The 22,808-nt window shown below is 52.2% G+C and overlaps 1 protein-coding gene and 1 long non-coding RNA gene across 5 annotated transcripts in view; one reads left to right on the plus strand and one right to left on the minus strand.

Moving 5' to 3' along the window:
• Window positions 1-12,607, minus strand: part of PHF2 (PHD finger protein 2) — an 85,881-nt gene extending 73,274 nt beyond the window's left edge. For 3 of the 4 annotated variants that reach the window (XR_010614226.1, XM_065686960.1, XM_065686958.1), the window contains exon 1: window positions 12,032-12,607. Coding sequence is in view for 3 of the 4 variants with exons in the window: in XM_065686960.1 (XP_065543032.1) it covers window positions 12,032-12,129 (98 nt within the window). In the remaining variant the exon portion in view is untranslated. The remainder of the gene's footprint in view (window positions 1-12,031) is intronic. The other variant, XM_065686959.1, reaches the window with a different exon arrangement.
• LOC136018077 (uncharacterized) lies at window positions 12,585-21,229 on the plus strand. Its single transcript, XR_010614227.1, has 4 exons — window positions 12,585-12,891; window positions 16,731-16,947; window positions 17,035-17,149; window positions 19,731-21,229. It is a non-coding gene; the product is annotated as an uncharacterized LOC136018077 (long non-coding RNA).
• Window positions 21,230-22,808: the final 1,579 nt, after the last annotated feature.

Here is a 22,808-nt window from a genome sequence, read left to right on the forward strand (position 1 = left end):
TGCTCAGGGGTGAGCAGGTATCTTGTATGGTGAGCCCAAGGTGGTGCTGTGGTCACAGCAGCCATTGGAGTGCTTTGTGGTGACTTGCCCACACTGGGTTTTGTAATACTAACTCCCGTTCCATGCAATAAACTAAAAGCTTAGTTTAGGGGGGTAAGTTATGTGTTTCTTTGTGCTTTCCTTGGTCATTCAGCACTTTAATCTGTTGTTGCAGTGTGCCTGCTGCTCTGGTTGAAATGCAAGGTGCAGTGCAGCCTGGAGCTGATCTGCTGCGACTTCAATGTGTTTTGTACAATTGTGGAGCATAAAGATAGTCTGGATTTAAAGTTGCTGTGAAAACTGTTACAGTCAGGTCTCTGTGTTAAATACTTGACATTTTTATTACCACACATACTAGTCAGACACAGACATGAATTCAGAGGACAGAGAGATGGGACAAGGTTTCATCACTGGCTTTGCTCCTTTCCTCCTGAGTTTTGGCCAAGGCAGTTAACTGCTCTGTGGTTGGGTCTGGTTTAACTCTCTCTCATGCAGGCACATTGAAAATATCAATGTACTAATTAATGTCATACATAACACAATGAAGAAAATTAATAGTTTATCTCTGTAAGAGGAAGAGGAGTGGAAGTTGTTCTGGAGGAGAAAGCCAGGAGAAGACCAGGAGACCGGGAAGGTCTGGAACAGTGCTGTGGTCTGTGTTTGCTGGGCTTCCATCCTGACAGCCGGCTGATGACTTGAGCTGCCTCCAAATCAGAATTTGCTGTTAGAGGCATCCTCTTTGCTTCTCTTCTGTGAGACACTGACTGACACTGGGTGCCAAGCCTGCATCAACAACCTTTGCAATATTTGATGGCCATGATGATGCTGTGAGGGCTGGAGCAGCTCCGCAGTGTTCAAGGCCAGGTTGGACACAGGGGCTTGGAGCAAGCTGCTCCAGTGGAAGGTGTCCCTGCCTGTGGCAGGGGTTGGAACTGGATGAGCTTTGAGGTCCCTTCCAACACAAACCAGGCTGGTATTCCATGATTCACTCAGGTATCCAGAAGGATTCTTCACTACAACAGCATTCTTTGCTTCCACAAAAAGTATTTCTGGTATAGGAACTCATATGCATTTCCTATAGCAGTCTGTAAGGAGCTGGAGGTTCAAATGGTCCTGCTTCAACTAATTCCAGCCAATAAACTGCATATTTTAGAAAAAAAAAAGGAAAGAAAGGAAAGTACACCAGATACACTCTAATTTTACATTCCATAGCAACTGCTGCAACTGTATTTAAGGGTATTTAGTGATCATGAACGCAGAGAAAGAAAATCAGAAATGGATACAGGGTGATTCAGGTGATGCTGTACTTGTTTAGACACAAGCCAAACAGCAGTAGAAGTTTAAGACCTTTTACTTTCTCCTCCTGCCTCAATCCAGAGGTTTGATGAGATGGTCAATAGAGGGGTTGAATATTGCTCATGTTCTGACTGTGGGGATTGTATTCCCCAGTGACGATCACTGGCTGTTTCACATGCTCCCACATTATTCTACGTTCATCTGAAACCATAATGAAAACCATTTGCAGCCTTTGTTGTATCTGGCAGTAGAAGGCAGAGGCCTGTGCAGTGCCCAGCACTAGGCACGCACAATGGGACACTGTTCAGCACCGTCACAGGAGCAACACAGACCTGAGCTGGAAGGGTAAATCACAACCACATGGCTCACACTTTATGAGTGTATTTTTATATACATGAGCAATCGCAAATGCATACTGTAACCATGTGTGCTCCATGTGCAAAGCCCTCCAAAACCAAAGATATCATCTAATCACCTAAGACCACTCTGCTGTCCACACACAATGTGACAAGGTGTCACTGTGCCAAAGGAGCACAGGAGGATCTTTTTATTAGAACAATGAGTACACATTTATTGGGGGGGGTGGGGGGGGTGGGGAGTGTTTAATCATTATCATTTGGCCATACCAAATCCAGCTTTTCTAGAAAAAAGAGTGGCACATACGACACAGGAACAATGTTCCTGCCAGTTTCCACATTTCCATCACCTTCCATTGCGGTGTTAACAGCAAAAATGAGGTTTAACAAAAAATCGCAACTAATGACTCCTTGTAGAAATATCTCACTTCTTTTTTTCACTGGTTACATCCTTTCAGTAAGCCAGAGCATAGACTTACAGAATCAATGGGTTGGGAAAAACCTTCAAGCTCATCAAGTCCAGCCTTTACCCCAGCACTGCCAAGGCCACCACTAAACCACATCACTAAGGGCCTCATGAAAACTTCAAGGAAAAATGCTCTCCCTGAGAGTAAATGTACCTCATTTTCTTGCTGAAAGAGGAAAATGCAATGAAATCCATAAGCCATTAAATACAAACAAAAGGGCAACTGTAACTCCAACTGCTCTCACCTCACACAGTTCTAGATGATCACATTAACAACTGCAAATAGAAAATTTAAATATATTCTTGTTTTTACAATCCTATTTTTTTTGTCAAAATACACCATTGCTTAACTTTCTGCTTTTCTCAACTACTCGCTAAAACTATATGATAAGATACTAAAACTTGTGGATTATCCCATTAGAGGCTTGCACCAGCTAGCTGTTCCGCTGTAAGCACATGAAGACCACAGTGCAACTTAGTGTCCTCACATCTGCTCAGGTCTGTAAAGACATTACTAAGCCATGGCCTCATCAAGAGAAGTGTCACCGATCATTCCTTGGGGATGTGCCTGGAAGGAAGCAAAGACAGGAACTCCTTCATGGGCTGCTGGCTGGGTGTCCTTCACACGTTGTCAGCCAACTCTACCCAAAGGCTCAACAGGAGGGGTTTGCACTCTCTGAGACCAGAGGAAAACCACCCCTCACCAGGCAAGATGCACCAAGGGCTGGGATCCCAGGTCTGGAGAGCACCAAGCACCCAAGCAAAGCTGCAGTCTGATCCCACCACACTATCAGAGACCATGATCACAGGGACACCATTGTCCCTCAGAGAGTATTCTTCAGAAGGGGTTGAGCTACTCAGTCATTACACGGAGTGGGTGAAAAACCCCTTGGGAGCAAGTCCACATGATAGATTTTGTAAAATCTGCTAAACACTTTGTTATTGCCATTAAATTCCACATGGACGGTATTCAGATGTAAGAAACAGCTAGGTGACATCCTAAAATAGATGGTGCATAATGCCCTAAAATAGATTGGGCACAGGCTTAGTTTTATCAAATAAATATCTAGAAAGGAATTATTATCCATATCACTCAGCAAGTATAAGATTTTCTAATACATACCCATACGACAGTGTTCTCAGCCACAGATAAGATGCATAAAATGGTTACTATGAAAAATCCAGTTGATTTTCACACAAAAAGCATTCTAGTGCTGCAACAGCACACCTTTATATCAGAGAGTCGCAGACTGGTTTGGGTTGGAAGCTACATAGAGCTCATCAGTTCCAACCCCCTGCCACGGGCAGGGACACTTAACACTGGAGCAGCTTGCTCCAAGCCCCTGTGTCCAACCTGGCCTTGAGCACTGCCAGGGATGGGGCAGCCACAGCTTCTCTGGGCACCCTGTGCCAGCGCCTCAGCACCCTCACAGGGAAGAGCTTCTGCCTAAGAGCTCATCTCAGTCTCCCCTCAGGCAGGTTAAAGCCATTCCCCTTGGCCTGTCCCTGCAGGCCCTTATCAAAAGTCCCTTCATTATTTCCTTCATTCTAGAGCTATTCAGCAGTAAAGACAAAGCCCCAGGGAACCAATTCCCACTGATTTTTCTGTTCTGACACTGCTTTAATTTACTGGATTAAGAGCCAGCACCTGGTAAGGGTGCAGTCCCACTACTGCTGAAATGAACAGGCACCTGGGTGCTTGTAGGACTGCTCACCAAACACAATGGAGCTAGAGTTTCAGGCTGCTGAAGGGCACTCCATAATTCATACTATTTTTCTAATGTTCTTTTTTTATTAAACAAAAATTGTGCTTAATCTTCATAATATTTTATCCTTTCAGAGGCAAAATCTGTGCAAACCCCTCTTAAATTAAAAGAATCTTTATATACAACACCCTTCTGTCTTCTATGCATACTCTCAGGTACCAGTGCACCAAGCAACATACTTGCAAGCCAGCTCTTTCCACATTACTGTCCACACTTAGTATTACTTAGAGTTGTATTTCCTAAAGCGTACTTTAATTTGGAGAATAACTCCATGATTTCTGAGCTGACACATCAAAACCTCCATGTTCAGGCCAGCTAAGCACTCATGCTACTTAAACTCCTATTTGCATAAACTGGAGTAATCAGTTCTTTTCACAACTAGACTCAAAGTCTTAGTTAAACACATTTTCAAACTGAAACCTTGAGGTGTTCTAAGGAGAAAGTTTAAATAGAAGACACCCAGGCACTGTAAACCTAGAGGTGTCTAAGAGTGATGCTCAGTCCTAGAGCAGAGAACTGATTGAAAGAAAAATGTCTGCTGGGCTTCGAAGCCAGCTTTGCAGACCTAGGTGCTGCATGGGCATCCACTGGAAACCAGTCCACTACTTGGGCAGTGGTTCAGAAGAGGACAGGAGACTCCAAAATGGGGAAGCTGATGCACTTTTTCCATGGATACCTAAACACAGAGCCTATCCTGCCATTCAGGATTGAGCACTGTGCCAAGTGCTTTTCCTGGGGATGTCACCTTTACAATACCACCATGGAAAAGTGAAGGGTGAACTTCAATTTCCATGCAAGCTTCTTTTTTTTTTTTTAAGATTCAACCCTTTAAGTCTTCACCCAGTACAGGCTGTCAACCCTTTAGCCTGTTTTCTCTGCAGACACAACTGCAGATAAAACTTTGTATTTAGAAATCTGCTATCCAAATCGAGACTATACTTCTAACAAACACTTGCAAAGTATTCCTGCAGCTGTGATTGGTACTGCAGTGGCCCAGGAGACTCTCTGAGGTCAACTTCAAGTTTTAATGGCATACTAAAACTCTGACATATTTTCCATTCTGAAGCTCAAGCTCCTTCTCAGAGCACAAATGGATGTGAAATGGTAAGACAAGAAGCTGATTTAGCCATGCCAAAGGACAAGGAACACAAGGGCTGGCACAAGCAAAACCAACTTGCTTTACCATCCACCAGGCTCCCAGTGCTCGGGAAGTTGGTGTCAATCATCACTGGGGGACCACACAACAGTACAAAGCCACAAACCCAGCATCAGTTCTGGGACACGTGTGCCCAGTGGTTTTACCTCTCTGCAGCCCCAGACATTAAAAAAGAACTTTTTAAAAGATATAAAATAGATTTAAAATGAAAAAAGCCTCTTAGGTTCTCTGAACAACTTTCAATTTATGATGTAAATAATAGTACACTACTGGAGGATTAAAACGGCAGTGATTTCAACCTGAAGACAAGAAGCATTTTAGCAGTTTTATCTTCAGTTCAAATCTTCTCCACATTCCACACTGACAACTCATTTTTTTAAAAAAGGGAAAAAAAATGTCGTTGTCTTGGTTTGTCTGGGTTGTGCTCCCTCCAAGGCAAACAATACCCATGAAGTGTCCTTGTGGACACTTTATTGAGGATAACTGGCATGCGTTGTGGGCTCTGCAGAATCAGTTCTAACCAACTCGGGTTTCTCTTTCTGCTGGGATAGAGCAGAAGGGACAGTGTTCTGCTAGAGGTATTAGCAAGGCTCATCCACGGTAGCTCCTCTGAGCAATCCCCCAGTATATCCCCGAGTATAAATCTTCAGGAAAACATGGAATAATCTGAAGTACTGAGTTATTGGAAGAACTTACACACCGTGTTCCTATCTGAACTCGCACACACTAAAGACAATCACAGAATCACAGAATCACAGAATCCCAAGGGTTGGAAGGGACCTAAAAAGATCATCTAGTCCAACCCCCCTGCAAGAGCAGGGTAACCTACAGTACATCACACAGGAACTTGTCCAGGCGGGCCTTGAATATCTCCAGTGTAGGAGACTCCACAACCCCCCTGGGCAACCTGTTCCAGTGCTCTGTCACTCTTACAGTAAAGAAGTTCTTCCTGATGTTAACGTGGAACTTCCTATGTTCCAGTTTACACCCATTGCCCCTTGTCCTATCACTGGATATCACTGAAAAAAGCCTAGCTCCATCATCCTGACACCCACCCTTTACATATTTGTAAACATTGATGAGGTCACCCCTCAGTCTCCTCTTCTCCAAGCTAAAGAGACCCAGCTCCCTCAGCCTCTCCTCATAAGGGAGATGTTCCACTCCCTTAATCATCTTTGTGGCTCTGCGCTGGACTCCTTCAAGCAATTCCCTGTCCTTCTTGAACAGAGGGGCCCAGAACTGGACGCAATATTCCAGATGCGGCCTCACCAAGGCTGAGTAGAATCACGCTGGGCATGGTACAGTTAACCTGCATAACTCCCTCCACTGTGATAACACTAAGGCAAACAGCACCATTTTTTTAGGATTATCCTCATCTTAAAATTGTTGACAAATATGGCCACAGCTCAAGACTAGCCTATGGAAAAGAGAGGACTTCAGTGCTGCCATGCAAAACCAGGCCTGCATTAAACGGGACAATGCTGAACACTCCAGTGGGAGGGCAGAATCTCCCCATACACACTACTTCAGTTTTGCAGTGAAACAGACAAGTGCTTTTCCTAACCCAGCCAAAGATCATCCTGAGCATGGAGGCACCTGGATTAACTCCCATCATAGAACAGAATCATAGAATCACAGAATAGTTTGGGTTGGAAAGGACCTTAAGATCAAGTTCCAACCCCTCCTGCCATGGGCAGGGACACCTCATGCTAAACCATGTCACCCAAGGCTCTGCGCAGCCTGGCCTTGAACACGGTAATTTTATGCTGCTGTGGTAACAGCATGAAATACTTTTAGATAAGTAAAAGGTCTGCAATTTTACTAAGTTACTTACTTCAGCAGCACCTGGGACAATAAGTATCAAAGTTTAAATGCTCATAGGGTGGAAAAACAAATACAAAAATACTTGTTACTTTATTTAGCAAATGGTTGTTTGATCCCACCCTACATCAACAGGTCCATGTGGTAAGAACTAGTAACAGAATATCCATGGCAGAGAAAATAATTTACCTTCCTTCACCTACAGCTGCAATGAGTAACCAGGTACAGATTTCCAGTGGAACAACCATGTACAAAAGGACTCGCCTTGCTTGAACATCAGGTTCTGTCTGTGGAGACCACCCCTGCAGCCCTGATCCAGCTCTGGGGCAGCAGCACAAGAGGGACGTGGAGCTGCTGGAGCGAGGCCAGAGGAGGCCATGGAGATGCTGCGAGGGCTGGAGCAGCTCTGCTCTGGAGCCAGGCTGAGAGAGCTGGGCTGGGGCAGCCTGGACAAGAGAAGGCTCCTGAAGGGGAGACCTGAGAGCAGCTCCAGTGCCTAAAGGGGCTGCAGGAAACCTGGAGAGGGGCTTGGGACAAGGGCCTGTAGGGACAGGACAAAAGGGAATGGCTTGAACCTGCCAGAGGGGAGACTGAGATGAGCTCTTAGGCAGAAGCTCTTCCCTGTGAGGGTGCTGAGGCGCTGGCACAGGGTGCCCAGAGAAGCTGTGGCTGCCCCATCCCTGGCAGTGCTCAAGGCCAGGTTGGACACAGGGGCTTGGAGCAAGCTGCTCCAGTGGAAGGGGTCCCTGCCCGTGGCAGGGGTTGGAGCTGGATGAGCTTTAAGGTCCCTTCCAATCCAAACCAGTCTGAGATTCTGTCATTCCGTAACGCTCCTGTAACAGACAAGATTCATGCAGACCTGTCGTTAAAACATGACCTGCTCCAACCCTCAGCAGTTCACATCCCCAGCTTGTCAGCAAACCGGTCCTTGTGCTTGCAATGGCAGAAAAGAGACTGAGGAGCAAAGGGACTGAAGGTGTCCCTGGAGCCAGCAGCTCCTGAACCACGCAGACTCACAGAGCGTGTCTAGCACTGTCACCAGAGCAGAGGAGAAGGCATTACTCTTCGCATAGTACAAGCATAACATGCTTTGGCCATACTGCTCCACGAAGCCAATGGACTTGTCTTGTCCCACGTCATCTAATACAAGCCTGCACAGCAGATGACACAGAAAACATCTCCTCCAGCCTTTAGCACAGCCAGTACAAGGCTGTTTGTCCATCCAGGCCTACCGGTGAGGCAGCAGAGTGGCTGGGCACCTGCTGATCCATCAGCACATGATGCAACTCCCTATTCCTCTTCTGGCCTTCTCTAAATACCAAAAAGCCACCTCGCACATCGACAGGCTTTATAGCAGAGCAGCACCTACAACCTCAGCTACTGCTCTTGCCTGCAGTCGTGCCACTGGGCAACATGCGGGACAACGCCAGGAGCTCCCCTTCAGGAAGGGACCCAGGATCTGGGGACATAACACAGACACGCTATGACAGAAGGACTGAGGAGCCAGGAAAACACAGAGCACTGAGGTTGGCTTTTTACAGCAAAGGTCTAGGAGCAGTTGAGATGTGTGGGATTTCATCAGACCAAAGAGCCACATCAAAGAACCCAGGCTCCTCACAAAAGAGGAGTCTAACCACCCCACTGTCTGCTTTAGCGCTATTTTCCTTTTGCCTACAAGATCATCTCCATCCTCCCCAGATGGAGCTTGCAGCTGCTTGTCTCGAGCTGCTCAGGCAAAGGGGAAGCACAAAATGATGAAACTCAATTTAAGGAGAAGTCACAACCAGCATTCTGCAAACATGCTGGTGGCTCCATAGCTCGACACACTTCATGAACAGTGTCCCAGGCTCGGAGGTGATGGGTTGTTACAACCTGGAGTTGTAAGAGAGGGATGCAGACAGCTTTTGGAAAGAACAGAGCCAGCAATGACAGGTTCATTACTCTTTCTTCTTATAAACCAGCAACACCACCACATGGGCAAGGCTATCAAAGTCCACTGACCTACAAAACCAACACAAATGTCTTATCTCTATCCATCAGGAGTATGGATCGATCCAGCCATACGGTCCAATGCAGCAACTTCACTGCGTGCAGGCCCCCCACCACAATGATGGCAACTGCCAGGCAAGAGCAGGGAGCACTCTGAGGTGACACCTCCCCGGCCACGCAGGGAGGGACCACTCGGACCTTCCTCAGGATTAACTCATGATTTCTATGGAAAGATCTAACACCATTTTGCAAGAGAAATCCTCTCTGAAAATGGTAATAAAAATGATCAGTGATATCTAAAAGCCCAGAAGAACCCCAAACCCATCCCTCTGGCACCTGTATTGGGAAGCAGCAGAGAGCAGTGAGCTCCAAACTGTAGTCAACAGCACATCATCAAACCATTGGCAGTGGTCTGGAGAGCTCTAGTCCAAAAGCAATGGCTCCAACTCCCCCTTTCCAACTTCTAACCCACATTAAGTAAGGTTAACACACATTTGATTTTTTTAGAATAAACATTTACCATCAGAGTTGCTGAAGGTGCCACAGGGATGAGACCCAACTTCAGACACAAGGACACTGTGGCTGCCAAGTGAATAAAACCATGAAAAACATTTATTTAAATATCTGGAAGCCCCGGTCAGAAAGGGAGCATGAATACACCCAGAACAGAAATGATACTTTTTATTCTGAAACACACACTGTACGTCACGTTAAAAAGAGACACAACTAGGGTTAAATGATTAAAAAACTGGACAAGCCTCCTTAACAGTAGGAGCCTTGCAAACCTGCACGGGTTTGGTTGCAGCAGTTTCCATATAAACACTGACACTACGAGTACTTTGAGTGTCTAAGAGAGGGATAGGATGATTTTATAGAACTAAATCCTGACATTTATTTTTCTTTGTTGAATATTTCTTTGTTCACAGAACACCAAGAAAAGCAATCAGGGACATATATGCAGTGTTTTCTACTCAATCACTCCGCAAACTTCTCCCATATGATTATCTGAGGTTCTGACATGGTCGGAGGTGTCCTTCTCCTCAGTTTTCTTTAGAATCAATCTCTGGATGCTTCCGTGAGCTAAGCAAAAAGGGGACAACACTCCTGCAACAGACCTACAACTCGATTCTGCCACTGCACACACAAAGTAAAACACCCTTGTGCACACATAAGCTATTGCCCCTGAGCTGCCCATGAAATGTTTTCTTGATCAGCTACAACGGATCTCTTTTCATCTGTTTTCATCAAAATTCACCACCGTATGCAGGCAGCTTATCTCCTTTTGCTGTTCCTCCTTTCACAAATCCACTCTGCCACCACTTTGCATGAAAATCTTTATTTCTTCACATTCTTAAGTTTTCCAAGTTTCAAGCACGCCACATTTGAAGCTTCTCTCCAGCCTCTACATCAGCCTCACCCTCACATCTGCGCTCAAATCTTAACTGACACACAGGCCAGCACAATTGCTTTAAGCCTTGTGGCCAGAACCACATGTATAGAGCACCCAACACTGGCACTATAACTATTGATTTCAGTATTTTGCTGCCAGTTTGCTGGCAGAACATCAACCCTAGAGACACAGCAAAGGTTCTTCAATGGTTTTTGGGGTGCAAGGGTAATTTTGGGGAGTATCTGCAGCTGACCCAGGGCCTACTTGGCATCTGTGCGCTGCAGCGGCAGCAGACACTGCTTCTGGCCTTCACCTCCATCAACTGCTTTGAAACAACTGTCAGAGCCGCTTGGAATGAAAGAGTTAAGGCTTCACCTTCCTGAATACCTGTCATAAAAAGCGCCCATCCAGGTGGTCTGCCGGATTTTAATTCCACTTTTTGCACTTTCCATCACTCACAGAGAACTGCCGCAGAGCCAGTAACCTGCCATTCTCCCCCCCGGCAGCCCGGAGCCCTGCCCGGCCGCCCCCCTCCTCACCTTCCCCTGGCCAAGGGGACCCCCGCCGGCCCGGGACGCGCCGCAGGACGGTGCCCAAGCGGCTGCCCGGGCGGTTCTGTGTATTTTGAAGTTCTCGGCTCGCCAGCCACCAACTTCCCCGTTTCTCCGAGGAGGACAATAATAACAACCGCGCTCTGAAGTTGCGCCCGGCCGCCCCAACTCCAGCGCGGCCGCACGCCCATTGTCTGCCGCGCCGGCTCTCCCGAGGGCGGTTTGGGGAGAAAGGAGCCGAAAAGGAGAGTCCTCGCCCCGGCCCGCCCGGCCCCGGGTCCCACTCCCCCGCCGCGGCTTCCCCCCACCGCCCGGCGGCCGCCGCCGCTACGGCAGGCCCCGGCCTCGGCGGGCAGGGCCGGCGGCGGTGGCGGGGGGCAGCCGCCCCCCGTGAAGGGCCGCGGGCGAGCGGCGGAGACGCCGGCGGGGCGGGGGTGCCCTGCCCGGGCTCCGGGGCGGGCTCTGGCCGCGCGGGGTCTGCCCGGCTCGGCCCTCCCCGCCTCAGGGCAGGCGCTCGCCCCGCCCGGCCCCGGCTTCCCCTTACCCGCCGCCCCTCTGCTGGAGCTGGGCCCCGCCGCGCTCCGCGCAGCCCTCGGCCCGCCCCTCCAAGGGTTAAGCCGCAGGGCTGGCGGCGATGGGAGCCCTGTCAGCGGGGAAACACCCCGGCTGCCCCCCGCTCCGCCCCGCGCCCGCCGCCCCGGGGAGCCGAGGAGCACCGGAGGGGGGGGGGTGCCCGGAATCCTCCCCGCGGCCCGGCCCGCAGCGCCGGAGCCCGCTGACACCCAGCCCGCCGCCCTCCCGGCCCGCACCGGGCCCCCTGCGGGACCCCGGCTGCGAGAGCCCGGCGCCGCGGGGCCATCGCCCGGCCGGGAGGTGGGAGCGTCCCCTCCCCGAGCCTGCACAATGGCCCCCCCCCGGCCCGGTGACACCGGAGCCCCGCGCAAGGCGGGGGGGGGGGGGGGAGCTTTGTGCGGGGAATCCCGCAAAATTGACAAAACACACACAAAAAAATATCTCCAGCGGGGAGAGCGATGGGAGCCGGGCCGTGGCTCCTCCTCCTGCTCCCGCTCTCCAAAAAGGCCTGTTGGAGAACTGCACACGGCGGCGGCTCCGCGCCCCGCGCTGCCCGGCGACAAACGGCGGCGAAGGGCGGCGGGCGCGCGGCGGACGCGGGGGAAAAGGCCTGCTGCCTTTGTGTTACCTGCCGTGGAACCAGTCCTTGCAGGCGTCGCACTCGATCATGAAGCGGGTTACGTCGTAGGGCAGCCTACAGATGCAATAGACGGGCACCGTCGCCATGTTAGCTCCCTCCCGAGCGCGGCGGGGCGCCCGGCGGAGCGGGGCTGGCGGCGGCTGCTGCGCGGGGCCGCCTCGGCTGCTGCTCCCGCCGAGCGCCGGCGAGGGCGCCGAGCCCGGGCGCGGAGGGAAGGAGGAGAAGGGGGGGGGGGGGGGGGAGTGGAGGGGGCTGGAGAGTGGGAGGAGGGGGAGAAAACAAAATAAAGAGATAAAAAAATATCCGATAATGCAGTTACGGCTCCTCAAGGGCGGGCGGGCGCTGTCAGGAAAACAACAATGCCGCCGGGCTCCCCAAAGTTTGGCTGCATGGCTCCTTCGGCTCCGCGAGCGCCGGCCGGACCGGGGCTTTCTGTTGTTGTTGTTGTTAAATGATTATTATTCAAAATGTTTGGCGAAATGAGCTCCGTGGCGTGCCCCCTGGTGACAGCACAGCTCCGAGCTGCTCATAAACACTCCGAAATGTGGCCCTTGCCTCGTAATGTCCTTACGTCAGCCTCCAGCACCGCCGCGCTTCCTCCGCCGCGGCCGGGGCTCGGTGGCGCGGGGGGCTCGGGGCGCCCGGGCGGGTTTGTACCCCGGAGAGCGGCGGTGCATGGAGAGAGCGGCCCAGGCGCGGCTCTGCCCCCGCGACGGGGGCTGGCGGAGAGGGGACTCCAAGGGCCGGTACGGGGGGTGATGCCAAGCGTGTGCCCGCAGAAGAGAAGCGCGGGAGCCCTCCCTCTTCAAAGGACGAGGCACCGCGGGCAGGGACGCTGCAAAGTAGCTGTAAGTATGGTGCTGCCCCGCCGGCAGCAATGACGCCTGGGGCTGGGGTCCCGGTGGTAGCGGCGGGCACGGGCCTGCGAATGCGCACGGGTGCTGATTTTCGTTAAGAAAGAAAAACAGTGACCTTCGGTTCAGTTGGTAGGATTGTATCGCTACTGATAAAGTTACTCACCTCTGCCCGTGGCAGCCCTTCCACCACTGCAAGCAGGGCTGCTGCCCTAAGGGGGTGAAAATCAGAGCATCACAGAATGATTTGGGTTGGAAGGGCACTTAAAGCTCACCCAGCTCCAACCCCTGCCACGGGCAGGGACCCCTTCCACTGGAGCAGCTTGCTCCAAGCCCCTGTGTCCAACCTGGCCTTGAGCACTGCCAGGGATGGGGCAGCCACAGCTTCTCTGGGCACCCTGTGCCAGCGCCTCAGCACCCTCACAAGGAAGAGCTTCTGCCTAAGAGCTCATCTCAGTCTCCCCTCGGGCAGGTTAAAGCCATTCCCCTTGGCCTGTCCCTACAGGCCCTTGTCCAAAGTAAAACAAACAAATCCTTGTAAAAAATAAATCCCTCATGCCTATGAAGGACCAAAGCAGGAGGATACTGCCTGTGTGCTGCAAGGGACATGGAGACATGTAACATCCATGTACCCTGAACCCCCCCAACCCCACAGACACCAGCTTCCTCTCAGATGGAGATGGCACAGCAGCAGCAGCAGAAAAAAGAGGAAACCTCAAGTTCTTCTGCATTGAGATGGAGGATGCAGAACCTTGGTCCCCCTCAGCGGTGAGATGCTGAAGGTGGTTAAAGTGATAGTCCTGTGGGGTGTTTAGAGGGCCGGTGTCCCAGGGTGTTCGGTAGCCACTGGCACGCTTCCCTGAGAAGTGCTATAGCTTCCTTCAAAGTACAAAAAAAGGGAATCCCAACCGAGATGTGATTTTAATTCCACTTACAATGGATTCAGCATCTCAGATCCATCTCATTTGGAAACCTATTTTCTTAGAGACAAAAATAAAGATGGACATTTCCTTCTTTCATCAGTCCGCAGAAGTCCTCTGAAATCACATGTGGAGGGCAAGGGGAATTCCAGGGGCAAATAACACCAGTTCTATGATTTTCTATAGAGAGAAGGCCATCATCGGTGTGGCAGAGCCTGTCTGGACGACTGGAGAGGGACTGCCCAAATTCTATCCCTTGCCCACCGAACTGACCTGCCACAGAGGTGACTTCCAGCCAGTGTCAGCCCGGAGCTGCGCTTGGAGCAGTGTCAGAAGTGGCACACTCTGGCTCACCATGGGTGTTTCTGAGACAGAGATGACATTTCTGGCATAGCTCAAGGTGTGGTAGTACAGCAGGAAGATCACAGCCCTGCTTTCTGCACCGTGACTCAGTTGTTTTGAATGGCTCAGGATGCACAAAGGGGCCTATTTTCTCCATCATACTGAGCGGCGTTAGTATCTGCTCTCTCAAAATGAGACCTCTTGTATATTTAAATTGATCTAGCATGGTTTTAATTGCTTTGAGCTTCAACCAGCAAGTTGAAGAGCGGGTCTAGGGAGTAAAACAGGATGAGGAGGAAAGGCTTGGGAACCATCACGGGAGTTGTACACACCTTTACAGAGTCTGCTCACTGCTCGTCAATGCCATCTACCAGCACCTCTCAGTGCAGGTTTAAAGAGAGCTTTCAGTGGGTTTGATGCCCTTTGGCACAGGGCAGTCATGGGGAAATACGTCTTCGTGCCTCTGCACACCCAAAATGCACCAAACCACAGCTTGAGGCACTGCCTTCCCTTCACAAAACCAGTATTTTAAGGAGCATGGAAGCACTTGCAAGCCTAACAGCTCATCCACACCATGCTCTGTGCCCAGTTCCCTCTCCCACTTGTTTTATGGGCTTTGATCACACCAAGTCCCTGTGATCTGTGAAGAATTTCATCCCCATCACCTTTCCTCAAGTCCCACCTGCATCTCCATGAAAACAGCCGTGTTTCCAAAGCACCACCCAAAATCCCAGTGTCCCCAGTGCAGCCGCCGCTGAGCTGAACCCTCTTAATGCCACAGGGATTTTGGTGAACACAACAAAGGGTAGCTGGGACATACAAAGGTGTAGCCAGATACTCCTCTGAGAAGGAGCCTGCGTGGTTTTGGGCTCGCTGTGGTCCCGCACTGCTGCTCGGGTGATGGTTACATCCAGCAGCAGAGCTGTGCTCACAGCATCAGGGTTTTCACTCCTGCAAAGTCAGTTGTGTTATCTAAAGTTGTGATGGAAGACGCCAGAGCCAACATTGCACAGAATGAGTTATGGAAGACTCAGTGGCTCTCTTCCGGCAACCCTGACACCGTACTAATCATGTTAGTAGGGATTACCAGATACAGAAACTAATTGGTGATGTTGTCTCATTGTCTTGACTTCTCCATGTGCATTTCCATCTAGAAGCCATGCAAGGAGGGTGTGTGGCTGCTCTTGGGCAGGGAGGAGTGGCTGGTGAAGCTGAGATGCCTCAGCAAAGCATACTTTGATAATCAAGTTATGTTTTTTGGATTTCAGAGTGAGTTTTTAATACACACTTTTAAACCAACTGGAAAAAACCACAAACCAGCAGCATAGGCCCAAATAGACACCTGGAGAACATCTGCATGGCAAACACAGGCCTTGCAGGCAGCTGAGCCTTCACATGGGCACTGGGAGCAACGCTGCACAAAGGGACCTGCTGCTGTCTGGGAGCTCCTGCATGGGGGGTTTTGGGGGTATTTAGATGACTCAGGAGCAGACGTGTCACCAACAGTGACATCCTGAGGTGGGCACTTGGGAAGAGCCTCCATCTGCTCCTTCACTTTGAGCAGCTCACAACACCGAGCCCTCGGGTCCCACCTCTGGTGTGGTGCTCAGGGAGGGCTCAGCCATGGCCAGCAGCGCAGGGGGAAGGATTCCCAGCATTTTTTGAGCTTCCCAGTTTTTCTTACGATTTTGTAGTGTTCTACCCATAGATTTCCTCTACAGTGGTCTACACAAACTCCTATTTTCTGCTGCCCTGTAGTTCTAGACGCACTGTCCCTATAGTTATTTCCATGCTACTGTAGGGAAGAAAACCAAGCTACCTTTTCTCCCCTTGGCCCTGTCTTCTCTGTAAGTAAATGTTTGCAAGGAAGCCACCTGTGAAACCAACCTTGACACACCAGGGATCACTGAGCTGCAGCAAAAGCAGGGTCAGTAGACCACCACCTACATCCCTTCCAGTTTTCCCCTCTGACCCAGAGTTCCTGTTGTTTGGACACCACACCATACTGTCCCATTTTGGTTGGCACCAAGGAATGAGCAGCACCTAGCAGTCCTTGGCTGTCCTACAGGGACGGTAAACACACAGAAGTGGTGGTTCAAATGCAGTAACAAAACATCCAAATAAGCCCAACACCCCAGTGCAGGAGGAATACTGACATGTGCAGTTGGGAACCAGGCTCTCGAGCATGTAAGCAGCATTTTTTATTTCAAATGGCTAAAGCCATGGAAGGAGACTGGTTTGAAAGGGCCTTTCATGTAGAGAATGTTTAAAGACCTAGTAAAACAATTTATTTTGCATTAACTCTCAATGCAGTTTGCATTCGTCAGTCACACATGCACCTTCTCGCTTAGCGCTTCTCTCTTGCTTTGTATTTTGGCACACAATCCAGTGTCAGCTTCACTGGGCATCAGTGTCATACTGACATTGAAGTTCTATGTTTAATGTTGGTCACCAGAACCTGTACAAGGTACACAGACAAAAACCAGAACTGTGACCCTCAGGTGTCAGTGAAAATGGATCAGTCTCTCTCGTGAGATTTTACATTTTCAGATCTTTTATTCTGTTTTTTAGGGAAATCAATTGTAATAACTCACCAAACTCATGGTGTCCACCTGCACTGCTGTGTTGTAGCCGCAGGGACACGCATGGAGAGGAGTCATGGGAGGAGGCAGGAGCACAGGGCAGGAACCTGTCCTCAGGAAGCAGCCAGCAGCAGAGTAGGAAACAGTCGGTAACTCCACACAGGCACCGGTTCCTCTTGGTGGGCATCAGGCAGTGTAATGTAGAGGTAAGCAAGTGGCCAGAAGTCCTCTCTGCTAGTGGGCTCATAGTCTCTTCATGGTTCATCTTTGTCTTTACGTTTCTGTTTATCCAGGGGAGAAAAGGACCAAGAAGCACAACTATGCACTTCCCGGAGGTGTGTGGATGAGCCCGGGGTGTACCTCACACCGGATCGTTGCCCTAAGCAAGCAGCTGAAGTTGCAGTGCAGGTGGGTCTGAGCCTAAACCATTGATGTGGCATTTAATTTTGACAATGTGTCCTGTGCTGTTTGTTCCACAGCTGGGTGGGCAGTCGAACAGTCCCATATTAGAACCTCAGGAGGCCTCTCAACATCTCCAGGCTGTGCCCTGCGGCCTTTCAGGTCAGCAACAGCATCCATCAGTGGGTGCCTTCTGCAGGAAGCCAGCCTGGCTTTGGTGCCCAGCAGTGCCTCACAGAGGGACAATATTATATCATTATGTATATATATATCATACAATATCATATTGCCAAGATCTGGCAACCAAAGCCTCCTACAACTTAATGACCACTGGGTACAGCAGTATCTGTGAAGTGGGTTTTGCCTGTACGTAAAGCAGCGAGATGACCGGCATATTTTAACCAAGCTCAGTGACAGAAGCAAATGCTGATTTCAGCACCAGAAGTGATTCCATTAAATGTGGTCCTGAAGCTCAAAGCCCACACGACAGGGGGGATCATGCCGGCCACATCTTTTCACTCACCATTGCTATGAGTGCCCCAGGGCTCGGCTGGTGGCTGTGGTCAGGGAGCACTGAGTGGCACAGTGGGACTGCTGTTACTTTGGGAGCCCTCCCTGTGGGCCCATCACGGCACTGGCTGGTTTGGAGGGAGCTCTGTGGAGACCCTCAGGCGTGTTGGGGTCTGCCCCTTGGTCTCCTTAACCCCCAGGAGCACCAACACTTGCTTGGGGTGGCACCCAGGGCGCGTCTCGTGATCAGAGACCAGCATCCGCTGCAGCTGCAGCACGCAGAACCTTTTGGTGCGCGGATGTTACTGAAGCAGCCTTGCTTTGTGCGAGGTGCGCCGGGGCTAAAGCACGTGTATGTGCTCCAGGAGTTTTGCTGTTTCCCAGCATGGGTATTGTACTATCATCGAATCATACAATCCCAGACCGGTTTGGGTTGGAAGGGACCTTAAAGCTCATCCAGTTCCAACCCCCTGCCACGGGCAGGGACACCTTCACTACAGCAGCTTGCTCCAAGTCCTATCCAACCCAGCCTTACCCTCATCACTTGCTGCATGTGTGAGTTTCATACATGTGGGCAGATCACCAGTGCTCAGGGAGACAGAGGTCGTGGGGAGAGAAAAGAGCACAGGAAGCTGTGTACCCGTGCACAAGTGCCACTGTCCTGACTCCACTGCCCATCGCCACCAGCTCCCCCCCATAGGCACAAGCAGGTTAGGCTCGGCAGCCCTCTTCAGGCCCTGTGAGTAAGTGAAACGTCTGAAGCACCCCTTTCACATTCATTTACATGAAGAAATGCTAAAGCACCAAGATGCGATATTCCAGCACATCCCTCTCATGCCATCTGCAGTTCTTGCTGCTTTCTTAAGTCCTGGTTAAACTCTTCTACAGCAACAGCCGGTGCAAGCAGTGCCCAGTGCTGTGAGCCCGGGTCAGCAGGTACAGCACCTGCCAGCAAAGCCGAACAACCTCCACCACCGGCGGAGGAGCCAGCAGCGAGGGGCTGCCCCAGCACAGGCAGAGGAGCTGGGAGCAGCCCTGAGGAGGAGACCCCCCTCAAAACCACCTTGCTGGGAGAACAGCAGTGACCCCTCTGCTCCTCCGCTGCCAAGGCCCCTCTTCATCCCCCCCACCACTGCACCCAACGTTGGAAACCCCAACATGCACCGGAGTCCCCCGTGAACAGCCGAGTGAAGGCAAAGTGAAAAGCAGAGCACAGTCCCCAGGCAGGGCTGCAGGACAGAAGTGAATGGTAGAAAGAAGGGGAAAATATAATAGAATCATGGAATGGTTTGTAAAGATCATCCAGTTCCAACCCTGGGGCTGGAAAATTCATGAGTTGCTTCCCACTGCACCTCAAACCCTGTGCTCAGCTCTGGGCCCCTCACTACAAGAGAGACATTGAGGGGCTGGAGCGGGGCCAGAGAAGGGAATGGAGCTGGTGCAGGGCCTGGAGCCCAAGTGTGATGGGGAATGGCTGAGGGACCTGGGGGGTTCAGATGGAGAAGAGAAGGCTCAGGGGGAACCTGATGGCTCCCTACAAGTGCCTGACAGGAGGACGGAGCCAGAAGGGGCTGGGCTCTGCTCCCAAGGAACAAGGGATGGGACAAGAGGAACCGGCCTCAAGCTGCACCAGGGCAGGTTCAGATGGAGCTGAGGAACAATTCCTGCCCCAGAGGGTGCTCAGGCATTGGAACAGGCTGCCCAGGGCAGGGCTGCAGGCACCGGCCCTGCAAGGGTTCACACACCGTGGAGACGAGCCCTCAGTGCCATGGGGCAGGGGTGGCCTTGGCAGTGCTGGGGAACGGCTGGACTGGATGAGCTGAAAGGGCTTTTCCAACCTGGTTGATTTTGTGATTCTATGGTTCTATCCCAGGGTAAGCAGTCACCAGGGAAGCCAGGACAGCTGGGATGGTGGCATGCACCAGGGAGTCCAGTTCACCCTATAGCTGTCTTCACGTTCAAATATGCTATTATTTATTATTATTATGAATATGTTTTATTTTCTCATTAATAATCTGTTATTATAACAAAATGTGTTAATATCTCTTAACATGTGTTTTAATAATCCTTTCTCCTACAGTTGGTTCATGAAGTGAGCCCTGCCAGGCTGCTCATCACTGCATCGGAGGACCAGGAATCACTGACCAGGTACCAGGGCTGAGATGCAGCAAGGAGAGCAACTATTAGAAGAGAATCAATTGCAGCCTCTGGAAATCAGCACTTGTTTGCCACATCTGGGAGGGAAATGGCATGTTCCTGGGGGGAGGGAAATTCCAGGCTCTGTTCCACAGAACCACAGAACTGTTGAGGCTGGAAAGGACCTCTTGAGATCCGGTCAATGGCTTTCAGAAAATGCTATTTAAAAGCAGCCTTTGGCCACAGTCACTCAGGAGATGTGGTCACTCATCTCACCGTGTGCCCACAGGAGATGTGGTGTCTCATTCAAAATGCTCTCTATAAACGTATGAGCCATTTGTAAGGGGTTTCATAACTTGGTGGTTGGACTCGCTTTGGGTTGGCTCCCACCCAGAGCACACTGTGCACAGGAGCTGCCATCCCTCACACAGCAGGGTCCAAGCAGGGTGTTTTCTAGACTGAAACTTCCTAAAGGAGGAAAGTGAATCTAAGGGAAGCAGGGTTAATCGTCAGACCAACAGGGCTGACACAAAGCAAAAGGATGTTTGCACTGACAGGGTTTGCTAGAAATAACGGCAAATCCCACTGCTGAGACCTCACCCCAGACACAACCTCAGCACTGCCTGAAAAGGCAGGTGGAAACCAGGAGTCACCCGCACACCTCCAGCTCAGCAGCAGCAGTGAACCAGGCCTGTCTGTGGGCCAGGGTTCCTGCCCTTACCCTCTGCGGGATGCTCTGGGCAATCATGGGTGCTGTGTCTCTGGGCTGGAAACCCAGGTAGCCGCCTGGCTCCAGCACCAACAATGCAGTGTCCTGTCAGCTGGTCCTCTACTCCTATCCCCCCCCCATCCCATCCCCTCCCATCCCATATCATCCCATCCAAACCTGTCCCATCCCATCCCACCCAAACCCGTCCTGTCCCCTACCCCATCCCATCCCATCGCTGCAGTGGCACTCACACAGGTCCTTGTTCCTTTCCCTCGGTTCAGCTCTTTGCCCGTGTCCTTCATGCTTTGCACTCAGCAGCTGCCCCCAGCAGATGCTCCATACATCAGAGAGTGGGTCCCTAAAGGTCGTGTTCCATTACAAACACCGTAACAGAGCCACTGTGAGTTAAGCTGAAGTTGTCAGTGCTTCATGGCAATCCTGCCCAGCTTTTACTTCATGTTTCTGGTTTTATCCTTCACTTGTGGTTTTGTAAACTGCTTGATTAGTTCCCATCGGCACATGTGAACAGTTGTGATTTCAACCAGGGCACACCTTCAGTCAGTTAGCCCACAAAATACACTGGTGAGCCCCCAGGCCCAAATGCCAAACCACACAGACTGCAGTCCCATGGTACTGTCAGAAATACGCCTTTTCCTGCCCACCCCCCTGCATCCTCCTGGCATCAGCATCCTGTGCTTGGGTATTAAATAAAAAGGAACAATATTTAGCTCTTACCTGCTGCTTCGCCATGAGAAAGCAAAGCCCCTCGGAAGGGGCTCAGGAGCCTCTCGCTTCTCCTCCGCCTGGTCCAAGGAAAGGGACAAGGACCCTGTGCCACAGAGGGGCCATGTGCTTGTCCTCAGCCGGGCTGTGCTGGTGCTTGCTGCATACTCTGTGCTTCCCCTGCATCCCCTTCTGCTGCTGCACCCCTTTGTGCCGCGGCAGCCCCTCCTGCCCCTGCATCCTCCCCTGCAGCTGCAGCCCCTCCTGCCCCAGGCTGGGCCGGCCGAGCTCACAGAGCACGGGCTCACGGATCAGGTCAAGGTCTATGAAGTCGAGGCACGAGCGAGGGTCAGGGAGCAGCCAAGCGCTGGGGGGAGACCCGCGGCCGCTCTGCGTCTGGAGGAGGTCACTGCAGAGCAGCCACGGGCACTGACACTGGCCCGGAGGAACGGAGGGTGCAGCCCCCGCAACTCATCAGACAAGGAGTGAAAAGGGGTCACAACCAAGCCCCGGGCTCGGGGCAGCACCCAGAGCGGAGCAGAGCGGCACCCACCGGCTGGCAGGAATTACACACTCTGCATGGGCACTGCCGCTGGCTTCGCTGAAGTTACCGGGCCGATTTACACCGCACTTTCTTTTAGGTAACGATTAATGCAAAGCCACCTCTTTTTATTAACTTGTAGTAGTCCCGGTTAGAGACGGGGCTACTGAACCGCGCGAACCCACCCCGAGGGTGCGGGTGGCCACGGGGGGCATCCCTGCGGCCCTGCCATCACCCCGGCAGAGCTGCCGCGGCTGGGGCATTCCCCCACGGGGGGACGGGCATCCCGGAGGCAGGGGGCACCGGCGGGACACTGGGAACCGTTCCTGCTGCACCCCGCTGCGGGGCAGCGCTACCCGGCGGGAGCCGGGCGAGGGGGAGCGCTGCGGATCCCACCTTGCCCCAGGGCTCTCCAGCGGCTCTGAGCCGTCCGGACGCGGCTTCTTCTGCGGGCTTGGAAGCTCCCCAGACCCGCCCTGGGCTGCACCGGCCTCAGCCGCCTCCCGCCGCCGGGAGACCGCGCTCCTAAGCTCGGACCGCACCGATGAACGCGCGCACTCGCGGCAGCGCAGGACGGCGGCGGCGCTGCCTCCTTCCCGTCCTCGCCGCGACCTCCGGGGGCCGGGCCCGGCCCCGCTGCACGCCCCGGGGCTCTCGCCCCCCCGCGCTCCCCGCGGACACAAAATGGTCGCGGCGCTCCCAGGCCGCGGGGGGAGGGGCCGCACGGCGCCGGCCTCGTCCCGCTCCGCCCCCGCCCCCGGAACGGCCGCGCTCGGGGCGCGGGGCTGGGGGCGCGGCGCGGGGCGCTGAGGGTCGGGGGCAAAACCAGCGCCAGAAGGGATCGACCGCGGCACGCACGGGGGTTGAGAGCCGCTACCAGCAGCTAAACACCGGGGGCAGCCCAGCGAGGAGCGCTGATGCTGCAGCTGCCAGGAGCGGGGCTCTGCCTTCCGTTCTGACACGGTTCTTACTCTTACCCTGTTCTCCTCTGTGAGGGTGCTGAGGCGCTGGCACAGGGTGCCCAGAGAAGCTGTGGCCGCCCCATCCTG

The sequence above is a fragment of the Lathamus discolor genome, chromosome 7 (genome assembly GCF_037157495.1).
Source record: "Lathamus discolor isolate bLatDis1 chromosome 7, bLatDis1.hap1, whole genome shotgun sequence".
Lineage (NCBI taxonomy): Eukaryota > Metazoa > Chordata > Aves > Psittaciformes > Psittacidae > Lathamus > Lathamus discolor.